Raw genomic sequence first — 26723 nt, 5'->3', positions numbered from 1 at the left:
CCATCTGCTATATTACCAGAACTCAAGAAATATTTGTTAAATAAAAATGGATGAATATTCTTATCCCCCAGAAGAGAATATGAAACAGAACAGTTGTTGTATAACTATTTTTGAATGAATGGATAAATTTATTAATCATACCTTGGTATAGCAGAAGTATGTTCCAAGGTGATTTAGACAGTAAGAAAACCAGCCTATGGTAGAGAGTGGAAGCTAAATATTATTTTGTTTCTTCTTTTTTAATGCTTTGTTACTAATTAAATTCTTGATCACATAATATGATGTTTGCCTCATGTGTGTTCAATGTATGTGGTGATGGCTTCATCGCCTCTGAACATAAAGATGACTGGTGAATGTCTGATGGTCACAGTACCTGATTATCCTTCTTGGAAGAATTCCATGCCTTGTATCCATGCCATTATCAATATAAACTATTTAATTCCAGCAATAATTGTAAATTGCCATAAAAATGAAGCAAACAGCTAAATTTTGACACTATGATAACATTGAGGGCAATATTTTTTTAGTGGGTAATGTTTCTAAGAATAAGTGTGGCCAAATATTTGCAGACAAAGGTTAGACCAAAAAATTGTGTTACCCAGAAGCCTCACAAAATGGATGCAATTCAGTTTGAAATGATTATTTGTCTAAAACACCACTACTTCCTGTTTGGAAAAGAGGACAGGTTGGTCAATTATTTAGAAAGTGTGTTTATTAAAAATTGTACTTAGCTTTAAATATATCTTATGACATTAGATATTTTAGTAGGAAAAGTTCTGTGAAACTAAACAGAAATAATCCCTACATGCAAAGATGGTTTACAATTCCTGGACCAAACACACGTTAGAGAAAGGATAAATTTTCAGCTAACACTTGTGGGAATTCTTTTATCATGTAACATTAGTGAGTTATAAACACTTTAGAAGGCATAAAAGTAAATTAACTACAATTTTTTCAGCATTTACTATGGTAGGCACTGATGCTATATGTTTTATAAAAACTTCTTTTAATTTACTACAAACTCATCAGGCATGTATTATGATCCCACTTTAGATAAGAAAACTGAGGCTAAAAGAAACTGCTTGGATGATTGTCCACAATTAAACACTCTTGAGCCTTGTCTTCAGACACTTTCCATGAAAGAAAGTTTGCTTATAGAAAACACTTAATAAATTTGTGTTTAATTGAAACTAGTCACTTGGAGGAGAAAGAAGGAACTAGAGTTTAACGAGTCAATTATGTCATGTGTTGCTTGCTTTTATAGGCAGTACCTAATTTAATCCTTTCCCTGTCACTGAGAAGTAGACACAATTATCCTGACTTTATAAAATGATGAAACAGCTTCATAAAGGTTAAATTATATTGCTGGTAACAGAGAAAACTCACTAAAAAATCTTTTCTCTTTGTAGTGTTACTTTGTAGTGTTACATTCAGACTGTCTCCGTAAGTGATTGGGTCAAGTTGGAAATGGAGGATGCTTAATGTTAAATTAAATTAAACATTAAACAATTAAACATTTTTGGCTTTTGTATTGTAACATAGCTCATGAAGATTTTGGAAAATATTTTAGAAGATTACTCTTGGAGTTCTTAAAATACATATTTAAAAAAAAAACTGATGCACTTATTGTGGTATATTGATTTGAGGCATCTTTGCATAAATTTAAATATAAGAGATATTTGCATAAACCTCTTGATCAATAATAAATCCATTTAATAAATGAGTTTTAGTCACAAAAGTAGGAAAATGTTTTACTTATATGTTTTAGAATTAGGATGAAATAAGTTCATTTTAGTAACTGATTTTAAGCCATATTATGGTATGAGTTATTTAAAATTTCAAATTCACCATAACTAAAGACTATGACACCAGTGAAAATGAAGATATGCAGAGAATTAAAATCTTGATGGAAACCTTAGTAAGAGGAATTTTCGATTCTTGTGTCTTTTGTGAGTCCTTAAGTGATCAAATATTTGGTCAGAATAATAACTATAGAATTAAAGAAAACAACAATTCACAAGAAGCAAATAAAACCTATGGTTATGAGAGCACGGAACCCACTGGAAAATGGGGTAATAGACTTAACATGATGATCACAAGTCCTGCAATTAAATCGGAATTTATTTTAGGATTGTATCATTAAAAAGAAATATCAAGAGGCCTGAAGTATTAGACAATTTGTCTCTCTTATTTTTGTTTGTTTTGGATAGACTATATCACAAAAGAGACAAAGTTACTTTTCACATACCCTGAGATGTTACTTATGGGTAGCATCTATCAGGTTCATAATTGTTCAATAAATGTTTCTTAAACAGATGTTTGGTTGCCTGCTATTGCACCCAAATTCCAAACCTAGCCAAGAATTTTCCTTTTGCAGTCACTCCCACCTCTGCCTCTAAAAGTTTATAGACATATTTATTGGACAAATATTCAGAGAAGAAGTGAAATTATGATAAGTAGGCAGACATATGAGCTCTGTGAGAATCACCAGGGCTTGATTTCTAACATCATGAAGGAAAAAAAAAGAAAAAAGAAATACTCAACTCCATGTGCTTTAAGTCTAAAGATGATAAGAAAAATATGTTTTCAATGTTCCCCCTAATGTATTCAGTTCAATATGAGAATAGATATGTCTCATATTAATACTTAATTTCTAAATACTCATGAGCTCCATTAAAATTCTCTGGCAAAATCATACCAAGCTTTCCTTCCAGTGGACTCTAACCCAAGGTTTTGGCAGGCGCTGACTGATTAGCAGGTTTTTTCCTTCCCAATCACATTTCGGAGCACACCCAAATGGAGCTCTGGGAACTTACTGTTTAAAAAATATTCTTTACAAAGTATATTAAGGACTTGTTTAGACTAAAGAAGATATAACTCAAGGTAATGGAGTGTAATAGAAAAATGTGAAATGTCTTTAAAACAAGATCACTTCGTATAGAATTATCATCTATACTCATATCTATACATGAAAGAATGGAATTGAGCTCATTTTTTATAGACTTCAAGTCCATTATTAAAGAAGCCTCTGTGGTATGTATATTGCATATGCACATGGAACCACCGCATGAATGGTCACATAAACCACAGCTTAGAGACAACCATAGCTTTCAGACGTAAATGGTGCTCTCTTTCACTCATCACAATTTATGTTCATTGCATCCTCACTCAGAGAAAGGTTGATTAGTGACCGGAACTACAGAAGACGCCTTTAAGCTCCAAACTTTGAAGAGCTCTCCAGAGGCTAGGGAGACAATCTACTTGAAGTGGACAAGTGTTTGCAGGGGCATTCATTCAATAATTGTTGGGTGGGAATGGGCAGATGGATAAATATCTTCTAAAGAGACAGGGACCTACAATATTTTCAGTGGTTAAGTGGCTCCAGATATTCTAGTCATGTTAAAAATTTGAATTTCCAACACCTGAAACTAATATAACACTGTATGTTATCTATACTAGAATTTTAAAAACATGTATTTTTCCACTGTCACCATGACAGTCCAGAATAAATATGTCTGGATGCCCTGGTTAGGTCCTCTCCACACAGGACTAAACATAAGTGATCTTTATAAAGACTTTTAATATCAAAGATTCTTTCTCCTTTATAATAGTTATTGGGAGCTTCTATATCTCCTTTTCTCTGTAACCAACTCTTCCTTCTCTCCCTCTACAAAAGAAATAATTAATATTAGTTTTAAAACAGGAATCTTACTGAAACTCTCCCAGGACTCTGAATTAATCTTTAACTGGTTAATTTCTGTCTTCTATATTAAAATGCCTAATATCATAACATCAAATATTTATCCATGACAGTATTGCAGGTTTTATCTAAGGCTACAAAGAGCAAGCAAGAGAGAAGAAACCAGAAAGTTCTTTTAGAAAGATATTGTGAATTCACAAATTCAAGCTTATGAATACATTCTCTGACATTAAAAACATGAGAAAACTGTGAGTACAAACTTCATGCAATGCCTCTAAGAATAAAGTTATTTTGCTGCTCTTATGCAACAATCAATACAATCTAGAAAGTAGTATTGAATATTTACTTTCTGCATGTTAAATAAAATATCTACTATACCAAATTGAAGAAATTCTTACCACCTTCTTTAGTGCAAAGGTTGACAAGGTTGTGTACTGTATCCATCAGCTCCAACTGCTGCTTCTGAAGGACACTATTATTGTTAGTGGCCCTGTTCAATTGTTTCTCCAGCTCCTGGATTATATATGTTTGACGAGTAACCAAGATTTGAAGATTCTCTCTCTCTTCTTTTAAGGTGTCCAACTCTTCCTTGTGCTTTCCCTCCATTTCTAAGATTTTATGTTCTAATAAACTACAAGAAAATAAAGACAAGACTATTTAAAAAATGCTATACAGAAATATATGACTCAACTAGATCCTGAGTTCATTTAGAGTTAGAAATTTTAGTTAGTATGTTACAATGTAAATATATATTATGTCATGATTTCAGAATATATACATAACACACCCTAATATACATGTTATAATGTATATATTATACATTATATATTATAACATTATAATTATAATTTATATAATTATTTAATACATATATTAATATAGGAGTTACATATATAACATATCAAATAAAGAATAATTAGAACATTTGGTGTCAGAGTAATATTTATTTCCTAAACATAATTTTTTTTTTCATGGGGTACATTTCATATCCAAGGTAGCTGACTTGGACCCAAATAATTTGAGTCTGTAAAAGTTATAATATAACTTTCATTAAGGAAATAGGTCCAGTAAGAAACTGATAGCATAGTCCAGGAAAAATACAAACATAATATAAAGACTATTTTTTTTAAATGTATGTTGCATTCATTTGGGATTCTCAAAACATTAACAGTGATTAAATTTCACAATAGTTCTGTGGGGTCAGTTAATAGTATACTGAAGCAGAACCCACAGGACCAAAAAGTAAGCTATGCAAAATCACAGAAAATTAGATTTCTTGGCATTTCTGATGGCTGATCTTGTATCATAACTATCGCTTACTTTGTCTCTCAACCTAAGTTTCAGAATGAGGCCAAACTGCACCACAAGCTTCCAAATCAGTGCACAGATGGTTCTGCACAGGAAGACCACAGGCTGGTGGTGTGGTCTTACAAAAAGACATGGGATTTTGCTCAGGGTGATGTAATCTTCAGCTGAGAACCTTCCTTTTCTCACAACTCTTCAGAAGATACTCCCCTTGCATATTGCACATTAAAATTGATAGGGGATGCAGAAGCACTCTTGGATCCTAGCAACTGACTGTAAATAAAAAAGTATTTACATTTTATAGAGTGTATAATATACTAAGATTCCTCAGAGGAAAGCCTGATTCAGTCTCCTCAATTCCATTTTCAGAAGGTTCAACCAGTCCTTAGTTTACAAGGTGTTATTCAAATGTAACATACCAGACTGGGCACTTAATTTACCTTGGAGAAATATAGCACTGAATCATCCCTTTAAGTTTGTCATGAGGGGACTCCAGGGAATATTTTAAATTTAATACTTAAATCATAAAATAGAGCATGTTAGAAGAGCCAAATTTTCCTATCTGACTTACTGGGGGACGAGCTGGAATATCTGATTGTCCTTTACACAGATTAAGAAGTGTGCAGAGAACCGCCCATGAGCATTCTGGATCTTTGCCAACCAACCTGTCCTCAAGAAAATGTGGCTCAGAATATGGCAAGAAAGTTGACTGTTGAACCACACCTGAAAAACACTGGGATGCTTCTATTCATGTTACCTTACTAATTTACAACACCTTGCGTGGCGTGTCCAGATTCCCATTTCTCATTTCCACTGAGACCTGTCAGGGGCAGCTCTGTGACTTGTACAAGATAACAGAAGCCATGCCTCTACTTTGGCTTGCTCTCACTCTGTGGGACACCAATAATGAAAGAAGACCTGCCCTGATTGTTAAGCAAGGTCAATTTGGATAGAACCTAGGTAGAGCGGTTAGGGAAATTTGTGATGGCTATCTAATTTCTGAAGCCATCTTTTGGAAACGAAAATCTTAGGCACGGAAGTCAGAGTATGATAAGAGACAACATCTGTAAAGAGTAGGTGCGATTCACCATCTTTTAGTGTTTTCTTCTGTGTCAATAATTTCCTGCTGAAGTTAGAGGTTAAAAAATAAACAAAACAAACAGAAAGCCCTTCTCAGTTAAAAAGTTTATCCAACCACTGGTTAAATGATTAGTGCACTTGCTATGGAGTCAAAACAGGTTTTCCCTGTGTCTTGTAATTGTTGGCCTTTGGATCTGAGAACTAACCACAACTGATGCCTTAGCTCATTCTCAGTTTACTTTTTGATTTTTTTGTTTTTCCTCCTAATGATCAGATGTAAGATACCCATAAAATAAGTCAGTTAATTTACAAAAACACCTCTTTTAAATTCACAAGAGTTATAGTATACTTCCAAGAAAACTTAGAATTAACTGTTAAAATGATAATATTGTAAAGATCAAAATTAGGGTGAAATAGTCATATAATGCTGGACAGAAATCTGATTTATCAATTTGTTTCTACAAAAAGATGAGCACTGGCCTTTCAGTTTTCCTCATCACTAGGTAACATTCTGATTTAGAAAATACCATGCTATAGCTATAACTCGTATTTATTACTTGCTAAGTGCCAATAGTGTTCTTAGCACAATGTAAAATATAAAATACCATTTCTACTTTAAGAATTTATTTTGAATGAACAACCTCAAATAAAACAATAGCAGCTTTAAGAAACTTTTGTTTCAGATATAATGCTATTTAAAAAAAAATATTTTAAACCAATGTTTTTCCACTTCTTTGATGTACTCCCTGTTCAAGAGGGTATATGCTTAAACACAGCTGCTACTGTGATGTCAATAAAGGGATTTTGCTTGTTTGCTTAGTTTAGTTTTCAGAATAATTTGGAAAGAGCTGAGAATTTAAAGATGATCAAAGAATTCCCTGATGTCAAAGGAAACACCTTGGTACTGGCTTACGGAAGAAAAGTCTGCATGTTCCGAGTAAAAGGAATATGCACTTAACATGATGAAAAGACCATTAATTTTCATAATTTACTGAACAACATTTAATGCACTGTGACCACCAGGTAACAAAAGAAATCCAAAGAGCCTGTCATCTTAAAATAGATATTTATGCAAAATAAAGAAGGGACTACCCACAGAATTAAAATCTGTCTTCTACATCACAGACACTTCGTAGGGTTTGGAATGTTAACATATATCCATTATATTAATCGTAACTTTTTAGACTTCTTCAGGCAAGACTGATCTCTTCTTGGCCCTTCCATTTTCTCCAAAATTGCTCATCCCTTACTTCCATCTTCTCTTCAAACTTGGCTTAAAAAAACAAGCAAACTATTCTCTTTCCTTAGATACTTCTCATCCATTGGTTATTATCTACTTGGGAAGTCAGACCTTCTTTCTCATTACTCTAAAATGGTTTGAATCAAAAACTTTCTTGCCAGAAAAAATGCAAATGTTATCTCCATTAATCACTTTGTTGCAATATGTCATCATAATTACATAGTCCTTTAAAGCCCTTATCTCCTTTGATTCTTAAAGCAATAGAGAGATACAGACTGAGTAGATATCACAAGCCTCACTTAATAAGAATCTAAGTATCTTGTCCAAAACTCATGCATTCATTGTGTCAGAACCAAGATAAAAAGCCATGTCTTCTAACTTGTTAGTCTAGAAATGTGCCCATGACAACCCAGTGCTATGAACACTAGCATGAAAGTCTTTCCTCTTTGATTTAGTGTAATATATCTTCTACTTTGTTCTTCCACCCATTTATATTCTGTCAGGAAGCAAGGAATCACTTTAACATCTCCTTAGTAATTGTTCTCCATCTGGTTATTCTGGGAGCTTATCTTTGGTAATATTTTAGCCTATTGATCTTTTACAGTTTGTCAAGCCAATTTTTTTTTTTTTAATCTGAATCGAGATTTTCTTAAGCACCACTCTGTCTTAACCCCTCTGGCATTAAATGTAATTTTATCCCATTTTGTCCTGAAGTCTTTTATTGGTTCTCTTACATTCTCCCTATCCAGATCAGTTGGGAGAAGCCACCTCAGCTAGATACAGAGACCTATAAGTAAATGCTGATCTAAAGGACAACATTACAGCTTCAGCATCCTAAAATTAGATAGACAAAGATAGTAGTTATATTTTCCCTGATGATGCCCTGCAGCAGTAAGTTTAGTTTAGACTTAAATACATAATCCAAAATGCGGATGCTGATTCCAAGCTCCAGTGCACTGTTTTCTAGAGTGCATTCCATATATTTTTTTATCAGGTGTTCATGTATTTAGAGTCCCACTCTTAAGTTTTTGGGAAGCTGACATTAAATAACCAGTTTTTATCATGATACGTCTTTTAGGATTAGTGTACCATGGAACAACAATTTATAAAACTGTGTACCTAAATCTACACAAATGGAGTTAGAAATCTGAAGACAGAATTTCTCACAGGATTCCAAATACTTCCTGTTTCCCATCTTTCTGGAAACATTTTGAGAAGAGACATGCATAGAATTTTGGCACTTAACTTCTAGTTTGAGGCAGAGGTGCACTTTAATGAAGAATAAAATAAACAAAATAATCTAGGCCTTGAACTTCAGTAAAAGGTTCTAATTGAGTATATACAAAACCTTATTTGAAGTTTTTGGTTGACTTCTTTCCCCATTTTCACAGTCTGCCTCCTCAAACATATCTTATTGGAAATATTTCAGATCATTGAACACATCTTGAAACTTTCACAGAAAAAGCTCTCCCTTTCAAATTGTTTCCCACAATAGAGTTCTTAACACAGCAGCCAATGAATTCACAGTGGTGACAGTTTCCTAAGCAATATGTGTGTAAAGATAGCCCTTAAACAAGGAAGAAGATGTTGAAAATATAGAAAGCTTCTCAATTTTATCTGTCTGAAACTGCTTACAGATGTTTCCATTTTTTAATTATTTTTAATATGTAAGGTGTCAACATGTGTTGCAAATATGGGTTTTAGGGCTTCATTTTTTCCCCCTTCAAACAAGGTTATAGTAACTTCGGGTTAAATTTATACTTTGATATTCTAATTTGAACACAGCAAATTTAAAATTTATAGCTAAATAGTTTTATGATTCAAATGTGGAGCAGAAGCATAGATTACTACAAGTAAACATTGGCAAATACTTTTTTTTAATAGTTTGGGGTAAATAAGAATAAACTAAGTATGCTATGGAAGCCAGAAAGAAAAAAAAAATACACTTCAAAACATAAAAATGTAATATTTGTACAAAAAAGTTGCCCCATAAATGGTAAACTACAGAAATGCATATCTGCAGCATATATGACATTGAAGAGTATATATGAGTTAATAAAACAAAGATAAACAATGTAATAGAAAGATGAGAAACACCCATGAATAGGCTAGTCACAGAAGAAGAAATGCAAACGGTCAACAAACACAAATAAGATGTACAACCTAACTTTTCAAGTAGACAACATTAATAAAATGGTTAGCAAGGTTTAGGGAAATTAGAAAGCCCATGGATACTTGGGGAGAAATATAAAATTTGGAGAGATAATTTGTCAATATGTATGAAAACAAATAATCACATAAAAATTCTGATAAATTCTAAATTATAGTCTATCTAATCCTAGGAATGAGAGATATATGTATATAGTTATGTATAAAATATCCATGAAAAATTTTTATGAAACAGAAATAAACCCAAAATGTAATGAATAGTTATAATCTATACAATACACACACTACACAGATATATGTCTTAGTATATTCATAGAAAACGTCTGGAAGAATAAGCAACAAACTTTATCTGTTAATGATGATTCTCTGCGGGGGGTTGTGGTAATGGAGGAGTATGGCATTAAGAAGACTTTGTCCTACAGTTGTATATACTTTTATATACTTTAATGTTTAGATCAAGTTTGTGTTATTTTTTTATTAATCAGAGATGTGTTAGGTGATCATGAGTCTAGAATAGTCTGGGAAGATGCTACCTAGAAATTTTAAATTGGGCGGAATTGAATTGAATTCAATTGAATTGAATTGAATTCAATTGAATTGAATTGAAATTCAAAATGTGAACTGATAATCTTGGGAGTGATGCAGTGCACTTTTGGGGATACAGAATGGCAGTGTAAACACCATCTCTATTGTATTTATGTTAAGAACAATTAATATATTTATAATATTTCATGTAAACTATGCGGTTTGTGTTTTCCATTAAAAAATATGTTTCAGTTGTCTGTGTCTGTGTGTATACAGAGATAAATGACATTTGTTGGGATAGAGCTTCTGGGACATTTGCCAGTTCATCATTCATTCAACATTCAAAAAGCACTTAATACTATATATACAATGTGTAGAGAATTGTGCCTGGGAGCATGAAGACAAAGATAAATAAAACACAGTCTTTGTGTTCCAGAAGGTCACAGCCCAATAGTAGAGAAATAGATAAACACACACACACAAACACACATAAACATACACAGAACACTCAGAAGCACACACACATATTAGAATGTGATGGGATAAATAAAACAATGGGGGCAAAGACGTACAGTATTATCATTTGGTAATGACCAAATCTATTGGGCAGAGTCAGAGAAAGGTTCTTAGAGAGGTTAACATCTGCACTGAGTTTTGAAGGGTGAACAGGAGTTTGTCAGTTGAATAAAGAACTAGAGGGCCTTTCAGACAAGTCAAACATCAAATATGCCTGAAACAATGTCAAGTGTTCAGTGTGATACTAACAACTAGCATGATTAAACACTTGTTATGTGTGTTGGGCACTGTTCTCAGTGTTTTACATGCAGTAACTCAATTAATCCTCACATAAACTCCAGGCACTACTATTATCATCATCCCAGTTTTAGGAATTAGGAAACCAAATTACAGTGAGTTTAAGTAACTTGTCCAAAGTCGCAGAGCTGGTTATAGCAGGATAAGGGAAAAGTAAACCCTAGGCAGTCTGAACTCTAGGCAGAACTGAACATGAGTCAGAACTCATGCTCTTAGCTATCAGACTATACTTTCTAAAATATAAGAAGACTTGTATAAGTAAGGCTACCAAATTAGGATTATAATGATCACTGACTGTGTTCAATGCTTAAAAGACTTGAACTTTCTTGAGTTAGTTACCGAGAATCATTTCGGGATTAGGCAAATACTGTCAAGAGATTGAAAAGTGGGGCTGAATTAGTGTTGGGGATCTAAACAAAAGTGAAAAAATACTTTGATTTGCATTTTAAAAAGAAGACTCTGGCAGAGCTCTGGATGATCAGTTTGAGAGACACAGGGTTCAAAGCACAGAGGTCACTGCAATGGCTGAGATAAGAATTAATGGGAGTTTGACCTAAGACATAGTGGAAATAAAATGAACAGGACAGATTGAGAAAGTATTTAGGAGATGGAACTGACAGCCTCAACGGTCACTGTGAGTTGTGAGGAATCAGGAAAAGGAAAAAAATAAGATTACCCTTGGATTTTTAGTTTGATTTGGAATTCTCTGTTTGACTTATTTCACTCAGCATAATCTTTTCCAGTCTAAAATCCTAAGATTAATGAAATTGAAATTTAAAAATGCTATATGCCATTAAATTTATTCTTAAAATACATGAGAAAAAAAATGTTCTATTAAATCAGTCTTCAGGTATTCCATTTTCAAAGTATAGAAGAGAGTACTGTAAATTTAAAAACTTTTTAATTTATTCCTACTATACACAACTAACATAATATAGCCTAATCTAATGCTAGCAGGTAGCAGGATTTCACTTTAGTATTTTGTAAAGAACTTTTTAAGTGGAAAAGAAATTTAATTTAATGACTGTGACTTAACTTTTCATTTCTTTAGGCATCTTAAGTATTAAAAATCAATATTTCTATGATACCATTATAATAATTTCTTTGTAAGGTATAATTTAGTATCTTGAAATTACACAAATTTTGATTAGTTAAAATTAATTAACTTAATAACTTCCCATAAACTCCAGCTAGAAGATAGATGAGGCTTGTCAAAAAGCCTTAGTGAGTTCCCAAGGTAAAATAAATAGTTTATATTTCCTACCCCAGTATTAGCAGGAATAAATAATGATCTATATAGGAACAGGCCAAAAACAACTGGCCGACCCCTTTCTTCAAACTTCTGTTTGTTTGTATTAAGAGGATAACTTGACAGCCACATCAATTAATCTTGAGGCTACATCACGCTGGAAAAATATTTTTATAATAATTAAGACAGAGAATCATTATGGACTAGAACCCTAATTTTGCCATAAACTAGCTTTTTAGTCATGGACGAGTAAACTCGAACTTTGTGAATTTCATTTTCTTTATACATGAAATAGGAATAAGAATAGATACTCTGCAGGAATGGTTGGAGGATTAGCAGTAATGTATGCAAGGCACCTGGCATACATGTTTACCTGGTATTAGGTAGGCAGGTAGCAGACAGTTTTGATAAAACTACATTGAAGTGGCCATCACATATGTAGTTTCACTTCCCTCTGAATGGCCTTACTGAAAATTTCCCTAATCTTCATGCTACATATTCAACCCAAGTGTCAGGAAAGCCCAAGTGTTCCATCTTTGTATATGTAAGATGCTCACTTCCCTTCCTGTATACCCTGTTGAGGCAGAAGAATTTCTTCTGGAGTATTTTTTTACCCCGCTATGCCCCCACCTTGGGAAATGCTGGGGTTAAGTCAGAGATGGGCAGGTGCCTTCATCAGTTCACCAAACTTTTAGATGAAAAGATTCAACTCAAGGGATTTGCATTAACATCTTTCCCTGTCCTTCTCCTTTTTTTCTATTGTCTTGAGCTGACCTGGCAGGAAACATACTCAAAGAATCTAATAAAAGTTGACAATTACATGTTCCACTTTGTGATCCAAGTGCCTATGTGCAAGGTAAATATTAATGCTTCCCATTTCTTGAGATCTTGGTTGATAATTTCAGTTACGAGGGCCAAATACTGATCTTGTACTTCCAAATGCTCTTCCTTGAGATAAGAAATGAAACCATTTTGACATTAGGATAGTATCCAACAAAAGAGAAAAAAAAGAACAAAAAACATTTCCTAAAGAAAGCAAACTGGAAGCTTCTTGGAGTCACCCCCCACTAGATTGTTAGGAAAACAAACAGTAGAGTAAATGTTGCTAATCCTCTTCTTGCTTTGTGCCTTTGGCCATTTAGGGGATAAAGAGGTGAATCTAATGAGGCCCAAAATCCTTTTTCAACCCTGCAAGTGATGCATTTAATTTGTCAGGATGTAAATCAGCAGGACCTCTCAGCATGACTGAGTATAATCCTGTCTATAAAATCCTGTCTATAAAATATTCCTCCTTGTTCTGCCAAAGAAGTGGTGGACCCTACTAAGGGCCAGCTCACTGATTTGGCAGCTGAGACCCCATCATACTCAAACCTGGTAAGTCACACACCCAGACACAATCCCTGACATTCCATGGGGAGGAAGCAAAGCTTAATTTAGATAATCCCCTTTGCAAAGTGTATTAGCTGATCCAAACCAGACCTGGCCAACTAAAGGCATGTTGTTCCTACATTTCAGAGATGCCTAATGTAGAAATAGCTTCTTGCTACATTTGGAGGATTAAGGTTCATTTAAGGAACAGGTAGGGATAATCAATACACTTCTTTAAAAATATATATAAACAGTTTGGTGTTTGACTTTGACTTTCTATCCACTTAAATGCTATTGGGCGGGGGGTGGGGGTGGATTTCTTTGTTGCTCTAGAAAGTGCTTGGCAGAGTTCCTGAACTCCATTTCACATATGGAAGTAAACAATAACAATAAAGAGTAGGGTAAGTATGCTGTACATCACAAAAGGATATTCTTATTTTCTGTATAAAGTAAAACACTTTTTTCTAAGTGGTTCATAGAAGAATATGCCTGGTTAAAGAATAAATGTTCCACCAACACTTCATTAAACACATCAGACCCTTCCACAGGAAGACACAGATAACTACAGAGAGACAGCAATGTCAGGAGATACAGCATCTTGATTGAAAAATATCCCCAGAAACCACTGTTGAAGTAATGCTACACTTGAGCGTCAATAAAGAAAGGAGTGTAGAGGACAAGTGTAAGATGCGTGTAAGTTTTTGTCAGTGTAAGCACAGAGATAAATTTCAAGTTGAAACATAAATCCCTGAAGTCTTTGTAAAATACCTGTATTTCTGGCAAAGGGAATTGTTAGAACTCTGAAAAAATTACCACTAGCAATAAGCATTGTGACTTGTATACCCAGAGACCTGAATTTTCCTTAGAAATTAGAACTTAATAAAGGGAAAAAAATTCATCAGCAGGAGGCATGTATGTGCTGGGATTAGGGATGAGACACCTCTGAATGGCCATGGCACATGGAAAAACCTTCTCTACTTGACCTGCTTGACAGAGCTCTTTTGAGGGTGTGAACCTTCGCTCAGCTTTGCCGCTGGAACAGACAGAGCAACTTTTTTTTTTTTTTTTTTAAAGACACATTTATTCAGCGTCATGATCAGACTATTACATTTAGCAATCAACAGCATGGGTGCAAAAAAAAAAAAAAAAAATCTACATTAAAACCCTTTGTTGGAATGCTTTACACTTTCCACAGAACAGAAACTAAAATAACCTGTTATACAATTAGTCACAAATACAGTCCTCGAGTTTTTTTGCCCATACACATGAGTATTGTCTAAAACATCTTTTAAGAGTTTCCCTTAAACAAACAAACAATTTCATGGTGGGCATGCCATAGTAGAAATGGTACTAGGTGTCATATCAAGAATTATGATGGAAAACCAAATAACCCCAAATAATCACAAAATAAGGTAGAGGGGATATATTTTTAAGAAAAGAAAGAGAAGGAAGAAAGAAAACAAAAGAAAGAATGAATATAACAAGGAAGGAGGCAAAGAGAAAGAAAGACAGACATGGCGGGAAAGAGAGAGAGCGAGCTGAGTACAAGTGACACTTAAGGACAGCATTTGTTTTTGTAGTTAAGAGTGAGACCTTTCAGTCCTCCCAGGTTTTTTATGGTATCCTGACAGCTCAAGTGTCAGATGTGGACCAAGAGATAATACACATATCAGCAGGGGAAGAACTGAAGAATGTAGATTCATGCTGACAACTTTTTAAAAGATAAATCATATGTGGCAACATACTTAGAGACTGAAACCACTCTAGGTTATACCTTAAAATGAAATGCCACACAGTTATTCAGAACGACATTAGAAGGGTATTTATTCATGAGAAATGATATCTATTTCCGAAGAAGGCAGCCTGCAGAACAGTTTGGATAGCATGACACAGCTTTCCATAAAAAATATATTTATATATAATACACAGTGACACCTGCAGCTTTCTCAATGTGACGGGATTGTGAGTTTTAGTTCAATTTTGTTACTTTCTCCTTTTTCTCCAATAAGTGTGTGTTATTTAGGTAATTATGAAAACAAACAATCTAAAAAATAAGGCAAAGTTGACAATATTTACTTATTTATTCCTTGACAGGGCTTTCACAATAGCATCTTGAAATATATAACTGTAAAGGGCTTCACTTACAGCACCAGTGTTAAAGCATAGTGGGATCCGAAAACCAAGGGATGGTTGATGTAAAGTATACCTGCACCATGTACATGTCTGGTTACTGTGAAACAGCAGTAGGATAAATGGTACTTTTCAGCAGGATTTTCAATTCCAAAACATTTCATTATGCAACCAGTTCAGGGTCAAGTCCTGTCAAGTTTATTTATAGTTATACAGTTTACCCCGTGACACAGTACAAAGATAAATAAATGTAAAACTTAGAAATACAAGTCATGGAGCATGCATGACCCCTTTCAGACTCTAAATCAACAGGTTTATCTTCTTCATGGAAAAGCTTCCATTATAATTGCTGTCATTAAGGGCCACTTTTAGTGTAAAGTTGGGGAATCCTTTTAGGTTACAGATAGTAGTATTGAGAGATGATGTGCTACAATGCCAAGAGCAAGACGAGGATGAAGGAAGCCTGGGTTATATTCCCAGTTGTACCACTAGCAAGCTGTGTGACCTGGGACAAATCACTCACTTCTACCGAGTCTCTTCCCCTCATTTATAAAGAGCACTAGAAGTCCTCTTTATGCCTTCCTGGTTTGGAATATGGTGGAAACTCTAGTTCCAATGACATAAGGTATTTAACTAGTTTCTAGCAACACAATGCTCTTTAAATCCATATAATGTATAAGAAATGGAACTGCTTCAAGCCATCCCAATAGCCAATGGTCAGTTAATAAGCAATACATTTCTCCTACAGAGGCCAGTGCTTTGACTGAACTGGCTATCATAAATATCAAGACTTCAAAATGATATAGTCCATATATCATCTCAAGATCTCTAAGTCCCACTTAACTTACCTGAGAGGATTCATAAAACACATCCATAAAACTAAACAAAGAAATTTATTTTATCCAGAGTAAACGTCTTTAAATGTGGGAAAGGGGTTGGTGAGCAACTCCTCAATCAGCTTTACAGGTAAATAATTTTCTGGGAAAAACAAAATTTGTTTCTCTGGTGCAAGATCTTTGAATTCAACAATCTCATAACTCTGTAGAAGCTTAAGGGCAGGTAGAGTGACAATTCAAATTACAGAGTTTTGGAGATTACTTTTTCTTTTTTATTGCTATAGATGTCATTCTGCTGAAAACTGTCAATATTTTGTGTCAGTGAATTTATTCTCAGAATCAATTCTTATAGATATGGTGGGATTCGAACAACTAAATATTAGATAAATTAGTGTTAAAAGTTTTTTAAAAAGCATATACTTCAAGACTGTAAGCAACTGTATTATTTGTATCATATTAAATTGTCTCTATAGCTCTTTTCTTTTTATGAACCACTTCAATATTTTAAGAGCTGACAGAGAGATGAACGATAAAAATAAGTACATATGTAAATAATTGGAATACGACAAGCCTCACCTGTTTTTCTCATGAATCTTTAGGATTTCATTTGTCTGTTGAAGAAGCTGCTTCTCTAGCTTGTATGTTGATAATGAGTTCTCTAGCAGTTGTATTTCAAGTCGAGAAGTTTGATTTAGTACCTCAAGATAAAAGATAAAAGATAAAAACATTTCAAACTTTAATCACAAAGAGTGAGAAGAATTTTTGTTTTTTTAATTTAGCTGTGTTTTCTTTAAAATAGTATTTCTTCTGGAATAATTAATTAAATGACCTACATTCTACTAATTAGAATGTAGAGCTTTGCAATGAATCTTAAACATGCCATTTATTTGAGGCTGAGGTTGCAACTGAATGAGAAAATTAAGTTGTTAAATCCATTTTCATATTTAAATTTTCATGTCTTGAACCCCTAAGATATTCAACTCTGATAGTTGTTTTATGTATGCATTATCCCCAATATTGATATTCTATACATGTTATCTCTGAGATAGGAAGTAGTGCAAGGTCTTTGCTATTGTATATAACTAATAACTAACAGGCAAGTAAAATATGCTCACTTTGATCCCTCACCTTACAAAAATCAATTATAAATGTGCAAAAAACTCTTGACATAGTTTAGGCAGATTCATGACCACAGAGTTATTGAATACCTATCATATTAGGTCACACCAGCCCTTCCAAATATCGTATCATTTCACAGACATGGGCACATGTTAATGGAGGAATTGCTACCGTCACTTTATAAATGAAGAAATGGAGATTAGACAGAGCCCCAAATCCACACAGGAACCAAGGGAAGAACCGGGTTTTTGAACCCAGACAGTGTGACTCAATTTTAATGCTCTATACCAAAAGCTAAAAGAGTTAGTTAGACTGTCTTGGTTCTTAATCTGAGAAAACGAAGTGACCAGGAACCCAGATCTCACTGAAGACAGATTATAGTTATCCTTTCAACTGAGCTACATTGGGTGCTCTAGAAGCAGTAAATGTGCAATTAATCTTGAATCATGAAGACTCATGCTGCCGGCCAGGCTTTAATACAACATGGTCTGTGAGCCATGAACCCAAACCTACACATCCTCCAAGCAAACATTGCAAACTGTAATCTGAGAGATACCTTCAAACTGTCTGATGTCTTTGTTTCTCCCTGCCTCTGTTCTATCTAACCTCTACCCTGCTCTTCTTTAAGGGAGGTGAAAAGGGCAAGGAAAAAAGTGTAATTAGCTTTAAAGCTTCCTATGTCATTTGAAGACTTCTATACCACCACACTTTTCTTAGAACTACTTATTGAAAGAGATCTGGAAAACCTTCTGGAGAGTCAATATCAATCTAAAAGACCCCCTCTAAAAATGACGTCATTAGAGCTTTCCGCCTTTTCTGCAGCATGTCGAAACCTCGGATTATATCAGATGCACATACCTTTTCAAAACACACTGATATGACTAGGGCTGGACTTGGATTACAAGAGGCTGTAGGGGAAGGGGATGTATTTTCAAGGAACCAGGACAAAGGCTAGGGTGAGATGAGAGAGGAAATTGTCTCAATTGCAAAATTTAAGGAGGCGTCAAAAATATTATATTTTAAATATATTTTATTTTATTACTATTAAATTAAATTGTTATTTACATTTATATATTTATATACTTAGACAAGTATACGAATGTATAAATAAAATAATTATATAAAATAAATTAAAATATAATATTAAAAATATTATAACTTTTTAAAGATTTTATTTATTTATTTGACAGAGCGAGATCATAAGTAGGCAGAGAGGCAGGCAGAGAGAGAAGAGGAGGAAGCAGGCTCCCCATAGAGCAGAGAGCCTGATGTGGGACTCGATCCCAGGACCCTGAGATCATGACCTGAGCCGAAGGCAGAGGCTTTACCCCTGGGGATAAAAATATATGTTTATAACAAATAAAAAATTATATATAAAAAATATTATAATATTTTAATGCAACATTTTAAAAGATCAAAATTAGTGCAAAATAATCCATATTGAACACAGCATAATTTTAAAATAAATATAGGATCTGCTTCTGCACATGTATTATTTAGTTTTTTGTGACTTGTCACCCAAGTCTCAACCCTGTTGTAGGGGTATGAGGCAGAGGGTGAAGGAGCGGGGCACAGAATGGTGAGATGCGGCATTAGTGCTTTAAAAAAATTTTAAAGCTCTAGGCTTCATTTTTACAATTGTCATAAATAAAGATCTGAAAACCAGTCTAAAAGTTACTACTACTAATCAATACTTAGATTTGTGGAGCGGTTTAGAGATTTAAAAAAATAATTTCCTATTCTGAATCGCTTCTTTTGAGGAAAAACAGGAGCAAGAGGAACTGGGATTTGAAGACGGAATTAGGAATCGCTCAGAAGACAAAATGGTAGAGAACATAAAGATTAGGGATACACAAGAGGTGACTTTGAACTGTTAAACATACTTTTTTGTCCAGGGAAGTTTTTTGTTTGTTTATTAACTAGAATTACAATTCATAAAATAATTAAATAGGGCATGAGGCATCTGGATCTTTTGGTGACACTGAGAATAGTGCTTGGCACAGAGAAGACACTCAGTATTGATTGAATGAACAAAAGGTATTTTGTCTCACTGAATCGGGCATATTATAAGCAGTTTATCTATATCTCTTTTCTCTCTTATTCATCACATTCTCTCATCACACTTTCTGAGATCCTCAAATATCAAAATTTTTATTTTACAAAGAACAAAAACTGTTCTTCTCCATGTCTGAGAAGAAAATGAGAGAATACTGAGAACAGAATGGAACTATCTAAAACTGAAATCGAGCTGTTTATATCTAAGTTCAGAGACTTCAACAGCTCCTAATTTTTCTCCACTTTGTCCTACCTCCAGTCTGTTTGCTACATAACACCAGAATGATCTTTTTGAAAACATAAACCACAGGCTCCTGGGTAGCTCAGTTGGTTGAGCGATCAACTCTAGATTTCATCTCAGATCATGATCTCAGGGTCAAGGGATCCAGCCCTGCCTCAGCTCTCCACTCAACGGGGAGTCTGCTTGAGATTCTTTCTCTCTGCCCCTCTCCCTGCTCATGCTCTCTCTCTCTCAAATAAATAAATCTTTAAAAAAATGAAATATAAATGCCATATGACATCACTAATATTAAAAATGTTAACGGCTTCTCTTGGCAGTCAGAAAAAATTCCAAAGTTCTTAGCCTGGCCAACTAGGTTCTACATGATCAGAACCCTGCTTATGTCTCAGATCTCATCCAGCAAATCTAGTCCTTGTTTATTATGCTCTAATTACACTGTCCTCCTTTTGTGCCACCCTAACATGCCAAATTCATTTCTACCTCAGGACCTTTGCACTTGTAGTTGCCCATACCTTCCCTGATGCATGGGTGATTTCTTAGCCAATTCTTGCATAGGGAGGCCCTTCCTGGTCACTGTTTGTAATACAACTTCTCACTATCCTCCATCAAGTCATCCTGTTGTATTGTCTTTAAAAAATCATCACTATTGGGGTTGCCTGTGTGGCTCAGTCGGTTAGGCCTCTGCCTTTGGCTTAGATCATGATCCCAGGGTCCTGGAACTGAGCCCCACATCGGACTTTCTGCTCAGTGGGCAACCTGCCTACTCCTTCTCCTTTACCTGCCTCTTTGCCTACTTGTGATCTGTCTTTCTCTCTGTGTCAAATAAAAAAATAAAATCTTTTTTAAAAAAATCATCACTATTGGAAATTATCCTGTCTGCTCACTCATGTGCTGTTTCTCTACCCCATGAGGATTTCAGTTGCCTGCCTCTTCCACATGGAGCTCTCCAAATTGCCAATGCTCAGCATGGGGTCCACAAGGGCACAGAGTTAATTGTTGAATGATATGCTAGACAATGGACAGTGAGTTTTTTTCAAGTTGGGTCACTGTCAGAGATAAGGTAGCAGGCCAGATGAAGGTTAAGTGGGACTTCAGTGATAGCAATCTAAAAATCCAACTCTAAAGCAGCATCTGAATGTGGGAAAAGGAAGGAGACAAATCCAAAATCTCATTTCGTCAAGCATCAGTGTCAGGTCATCTCTGGCCACTTTTGTACACAAATCTCGAATCTTTCTCTTCTTTCTCCGTCCCCTTGTCTAATTAGCTGCTTTATTTCAATGATCTCTCTGCTGTTGTATTAAAATAGGCCTGAGGTTTAAAAATGAAGAACTGAGAGAATTGTATAGGAAACTATGATAAACTGACCACTTCCTTGCCATGTGTCTATGAAACTTGCTGCTTAGCAATAATCTAAGTGTTCCATTAAAATGACAAAAGGAATTTTATTCTTTAGCCTAAACATATTCCAAAGCACATCTCTGAGAGAAAGAGACAGAAAGAGAGAGAGAGAGAGAAAGAACAAACGAATGAACAAGGAAAAGAAAAGGAGGGAGAGGAAAGGAAGAGAAGTGAAGGGAAGGGTAGTGAAAGGAAAAAAAAAAAAAAAAGGAAAGCAAAGAGTATGTGCAAAAAGCTCCCAAGTAACCATTTCAAACCTTAAATTTTGCAGCATAAAGCACAAAGCAAGGAGGACATAAAACTTGAAACTGAGGATTTATAGAATCTAAAATGTTAATCTTAATTAAAAGAAAAAAAAAAAACTAAAATTGGGGTACCTGGGTGGTACAGTTGGTTAAACCTTCAACTTTTGGTTTCGACTTAGGTCATGATTTCAGGGTTGTGACACTGATGGGCTCGATGCTCATTGTGGAGTTTGCTTAAGACTTTCTCTCCCTTTCCTCCTGTCTCTACCCTGCTGTCTCTCAAATAAATAAATAAATCTTAAAAAAATAAACTAAAATTTAAACATAAAAATGACTAGTTTCTCAAACAAGTGAGGTAGAGAATTTCGGCCAGCTTCCCTTTAATAATTTAAAGAGTGCCTCTGATCTTCCTTAAAAGGAAAATCTCCCTCAAAAGAAACTTTTTCACCAGCTTATTAACTTTGAAATCAGCCTTGTTTGTAGTTTATACTTCCTTTCACTTTAATTATGCTTTTCAAATGAAAAATATAATACAAGGTATGTGTTCAAAGAATCAGAAGATCATTATTTTACAAAGTTGGTGAAATAATTTATTTGGTCAGTGATGGGCAGTGTGACAAAGTACCACATTCCAGGTTAATTTCCAAGAGGAAGGTGGACAATAAGAGGGAGATACTTGGAGGCTTCTATCCTAACCAAGTTAAAACAGTGTCACTGAGGCGGTGACTGGATGGCCAAATCAGTTAAGTGTCTGACTCTTGATTGTGGCTCAGGTCATGATCTCAGGGTCATGGGATCAGCCCCCAAACCCCCACATGGATACCAAGTTGTACCCATGCTCAGTTCCGGGTCTCTTTGCTCCCTCCCTCTGTTTCTCCCCTGGCTCACATGCACTCTCTCTTACACACACAATCAAACAAACAAATAAATAAGTAAAATCTCAAGGGGGAAAAAAAATTCACTGAGAGTATGGCAAGCTGGCTTTTTGTACTTCCTGATGAGATGTAGTAGGAAATAACGAGTAATTTTATAAAGTACTACCACCACCATGTTCAAGTCAATCTAATTGAGACCTTACAATTCCATTTTAAAGAAAAACCCTGAGGAATGAGTAAATTAAAATGCATCAGAAGGAAATACTCAGAAAAGTTCAGGAATATGGGACAGTATACAAAAACAATTGGTCCAGTTTCTTAAAAACCTCAAGGAAAAAAAAAAAATGGAGGATTGCTCTAACTTAAAAGGGACTATTATGTCTTAAAAACTAAAATGTCTATAAAATTTTGGGTAGAACAATTGAGGAAATCTGAATGTGAAAGTTATGTAGTCTGAGAGAATTACTGTTAATCTTAATCATGATAATGTTATAGAATTAATAGTACATAATTACTGTATGTAATATTAATATTTTATTTATATTATATACTATATATTATATTTATAACATGAAAATCTAATTGGGTTATGGAGTTTAGTAGAGACAGTACTTATATTACAGAGCTAATCCACAAAGGAGTAAGATGGGAACCCAGGCAGTCTGTCTGTGCATCTGACTTCTTTCCTATAGGCTCGTGTAGCTATACACAAGCAGCTTCTCTCTGGGGATCTGCCTTCAGTCAATAACACTGCTATCAAAATGGTTTCTTTCGTATCACCATGCCATCTGCTTGTTGCAGCTAATGACATCCAACTTCCCTCTCCAATCCAACACTAAACTAGCACTATGAAGCAAGAAAGTGGCCAAATTTCTCTTGCTTCTTAGAGTACAGAGAATACGCTGTCATCTAATGTTCTTAGTTGGTCAGAACAACTTTGCAGCAGAGTGTTTCTGTTCAAAGTCCTACTCTGACCCATCAGTTATTTATTGGTATACGTAACAATAAACATACAATCTTTAGGATGCTAGTTTTGGTCTTGGGAGCATCGAGCTGAAATCTACAGAAATTTAGGGTCTAATAATATTAGTTCATGTAATCATTTGACAAGGATTTATTAAGAGCTTACCATGTGCCAAATTCTAAGGATAGCGCAGTGAACAAGACAGACAAAATCCCTGCTCTCTTGAAGTTTGCATCCTAGTACAAGTGTTGGCCAGCTTTTTCTATAAAGGGCCAGATAGTAGATAGATTGGTGGGCCATATGTTTTCCGGTATAACTACTCAACTCTGCCTTTTTATTGGGAAAGCAGCCATACACAACATATAAATGAATGAGTATAGCTGTGTTCAATAAAAACTTTATTTACAAAAAAAGATTGCAATTCAAATTTGACCTGTGGGTCACAGTTCATGGAGACCTCTCTGAATGGGTCATCAAACACTTTTTCCAGACCTTGTGAGAAAGTTAATTACCATGGTATTTTCTTTGGATGACCCATTAACAAATTTATTTTACTGCCATTTTAACTATGCCAAGGTTAAATATTTATTCAGCTCTTCTCTCTTCAAGTTAAAGAGATCCAGTGGCTCAACTTTGAGAGCTGCTCTTTCAAATCTATTTCGGTCTAGAGATTGATGCTCATTGAATAAATTGTTCCTGAACTGGCTTAAGGTTGTAATTGTCCAATTGAAGTCCAAATAACAGGTGTGATAGTTCACGACCTCTGAGAAGCAGATGATAAAATGAGATTAGATATGCAAGACATTTATTAGGGGAAATACCTAACTTAAGGGAAAATTGGAAAGAAGACAGAATAGTCTAGGAGTACCTTCTGGCTAGGATGTAGGTCTAATCACAGTAAAGAAGAAAGGGAAGGAAAGGAGATTGAGTGAAAGTCTTAGCCTCCAGGGAAGTTGTGAGAAAGTTAGCAAGGCTAAAGGAGAGCCCTTAGCCAAAGTCATGTGTCAGTGGATTCTAACAGTTTCCAGGAGCAGGAATGACTAAGTATCACTACCTCAATGTGTCATTAGCTACAAGTGGCCACTGGGAATTGTGCCCTCTGCACTACACAGTGATTTCAAAGCATAGCAGCTGGAGCCATTGCTCAATGAAACACCCACAGTAGGAGATTGGAAGGATGCATTTCTTATGGATATATGAAAAGGCTCCACAGCTAATTAACTTGATGGAAAGTTAAGATAGAAATGGTTTAAACAAGTTTTGCCACATTAATTCAATTATGCTCGCTGAGGATAAGGATTGCTTTACTTATGGCTGTATTCTATACTGTACCTCTTAAAATCTCTTGCAGCAAGGAGATACCCAAAATTTGCCTTTTAAGATTTAGTTAAATTCCATTCCTAACACAATGGTTTCTATATAAATAATTGGATATTAGGGGAAACTCAGCCCAAGTGTCTAAGGAACTACCCCATAGTTACACAGCCAGCAAGTGGTAAGGACAACGAGATTCTAGGATTACACGAGACCACTTCAAGGTACATGGTAACATGATGACAGTTGATGGCACCATCGGCACAACAGCAACAGCAGCAGCAGCAGCAGCAACTTTATCATTTATAGAAAACACTCAGGCTTACTATTAGGTTCACATTACTTTTGTTCTATCTAATTTCCATCTTACCTTCTGCCTGGACCCTTTTAGTGTCTACAGCCCTAAATAGAGAAAGGAATTCTGAGAAAGGCAGGAGGAAAAAGAGAGCCAGTATAAAAAGCATGTAGACTCTGATGTCAGACTTCCGGGGGACAAATCTTTGCTCTAACATTTACTATTAGTTGTCTCACCCAGGACAAGTTGTTTCTCCTCTCTAGATTTCAGTTTTCACATCTTTAATTGAGGGATGATGATGGTACCTGCGCTCTAAGAGTTTTATTAAATTATTAAATAGTTAACATTTGTAAAATTGCTTAGAACAGAGCTGAACACTAATTATTAGAGATGGATTTTAATGTAGTTTGTCTACTAGTGTACCTCTAATCAAAACTGGCCTGTGGTAGAAGCCAGAAATGGACTCACAGGAAGGAAGGGACATGAATAATGTTTGTAACTAACCCCTTTATAGTGCACACTCAGAAAGAGGAACTGGAAGTAAAGAACATTTTGGCACCAACTGATAACAGAGTGAGAAAAACACCGCAAGTGAGACTAAGGAGGAAGGTATGGGCATGGTGCTGGCGCCTGACGCTCAGTGCCTTGTCTAGCAGGGTTATCTAGATGTGCTCATTATCTGTTTCTTTTCTGATTATGATGGTTATTGAACACACAAGTATTTTAAAATGGCATTGCAGTAAAACAATGTTTCTGCCACCTTTTGTTAAATTCAAGTCTAGAAGGTCTAGAGAAAGGACCAAAAAGAAATAAGTTACTTATCTTTATAACATCATCATGTAAAAGTTAGCACATGGAAATGTAGTGCAAATCCATTGTTCTAAGTTACTAAAATAACTGAGAGCCTGAATTCAGTTTAGGAAAAGCAACACATACTGTGTGAAACAAAGGAGGAGTAATATGGGAGCAAAAACCTATGGGCAGGCTTTCATAGCACAAAAGGATCTACTGGTCTTTCTTTACAAAAATACTTAATATACAAGAATAGAATGCATTTACATTAAGGGATAATTTAAAATTTAGTTTGTCACTTGTTCCTGCATCTGTACTTGAGTGAACTAGAGTAGTTATGACTAAGTAGAACGTGTTCTCTTACAAAGGTTCAACTAAACATCATGTGTATATACAGTCACGTGAAAATGTTCTGGAGCAACACAGATTAACAGACAGCATAGACAGTTGGAAGACATTAAGATAAAGATGAAAAGAACACCCAGGATTTACTTCATAAGGTAGGACATAGCTGGTCTGAGCCACTGTCTTCCTTCTCTACCTCCCTCTCATTGCCAGTTCAGTTAGATGTGTGATTTTTTTAGATGTTTTCTAGGTTTTAGCTATCTTAAAATTCTTCTTGGTGCATCCAATAAACTTTCATTGGCCTTTAAGGAGTATTTAGTTTTAGCTGTTCCCCATTGAGAGAAGGTTTTTTTTTTTTTTTTTTAATCTTATGAATTTTCTCTACCATTTTCCATAAAGTACATATTTCTTAACCTTACAGATGTAGAACAAGTTATCTCTTACAAAAAAAAAAAAAAAAGGATTAAAGGATTTTGGGGGTAGAAAAAAACAAAGCGCTGCCAGGTAGGTCATTAAAACTTGTAACATAAATACATAAAAATTTCAAATGTTCACCCAGGTATGGTAGTATTAATTGTGTTGTTCCAGTTTTTGAATATATAGAATTCTATGTAGAAGATGAAGATGGTGAGTGTTCTGTTCTTACAAAAACAAGAAAAAATACA

At 34.9% G+C, this 26723-nt stretch overlaps 1 protein-coding gene across 4 annotated transcripts in view; it reads right to left on the bottom strand.

Annotated features, from left to right (window-relative positions):
• ANGPT1 (angiopoietin 1) overlaps positions 1 to 26723 on the bottom strand; it is a 252183-nt gene that overhangs the window by 78679 nt on the left and 146781 nt on the right. For 3 of the 4 annotated variants that reach the window (XM_059165779.1, XM_059165781.1, XM_059165782.1), the window contains 2 exons: positions 16992 to 17113; positions 4099 to 4331 (listed from right to left, as the gene is read on the bottom strand). In XM_059165779.1, the coding sequence (XP_059021762.1) occupies positions 4099 to 4331; positions 16992 to 17113 (355 nt within the window). The remainder of the gene's footprint in view (positions 1 to 4098; positions 4332 to 16991; positions 17114 to 26723) is intronic. The other variant, XM_059165780.1, reaches the window with a different exon arrangement.

Source organism: Mustela lutreola, chromosome 3 (genome assembly GCF_030435805.1).
Source record: "Mustela lutreola isolate mMusLut2 chromosome 3, mMusLut2.pri, whole genome shotgun sequence".
Taxonomy (NCBI): Eukaryota; Metazoa; Chordata; class Mammalia; order Carnivora; family Mustelidae; genus Mustela; species Mustela lutreola.
This window is presented reverse-complemented; position numbering and strand designations above follow the sequence as displayed.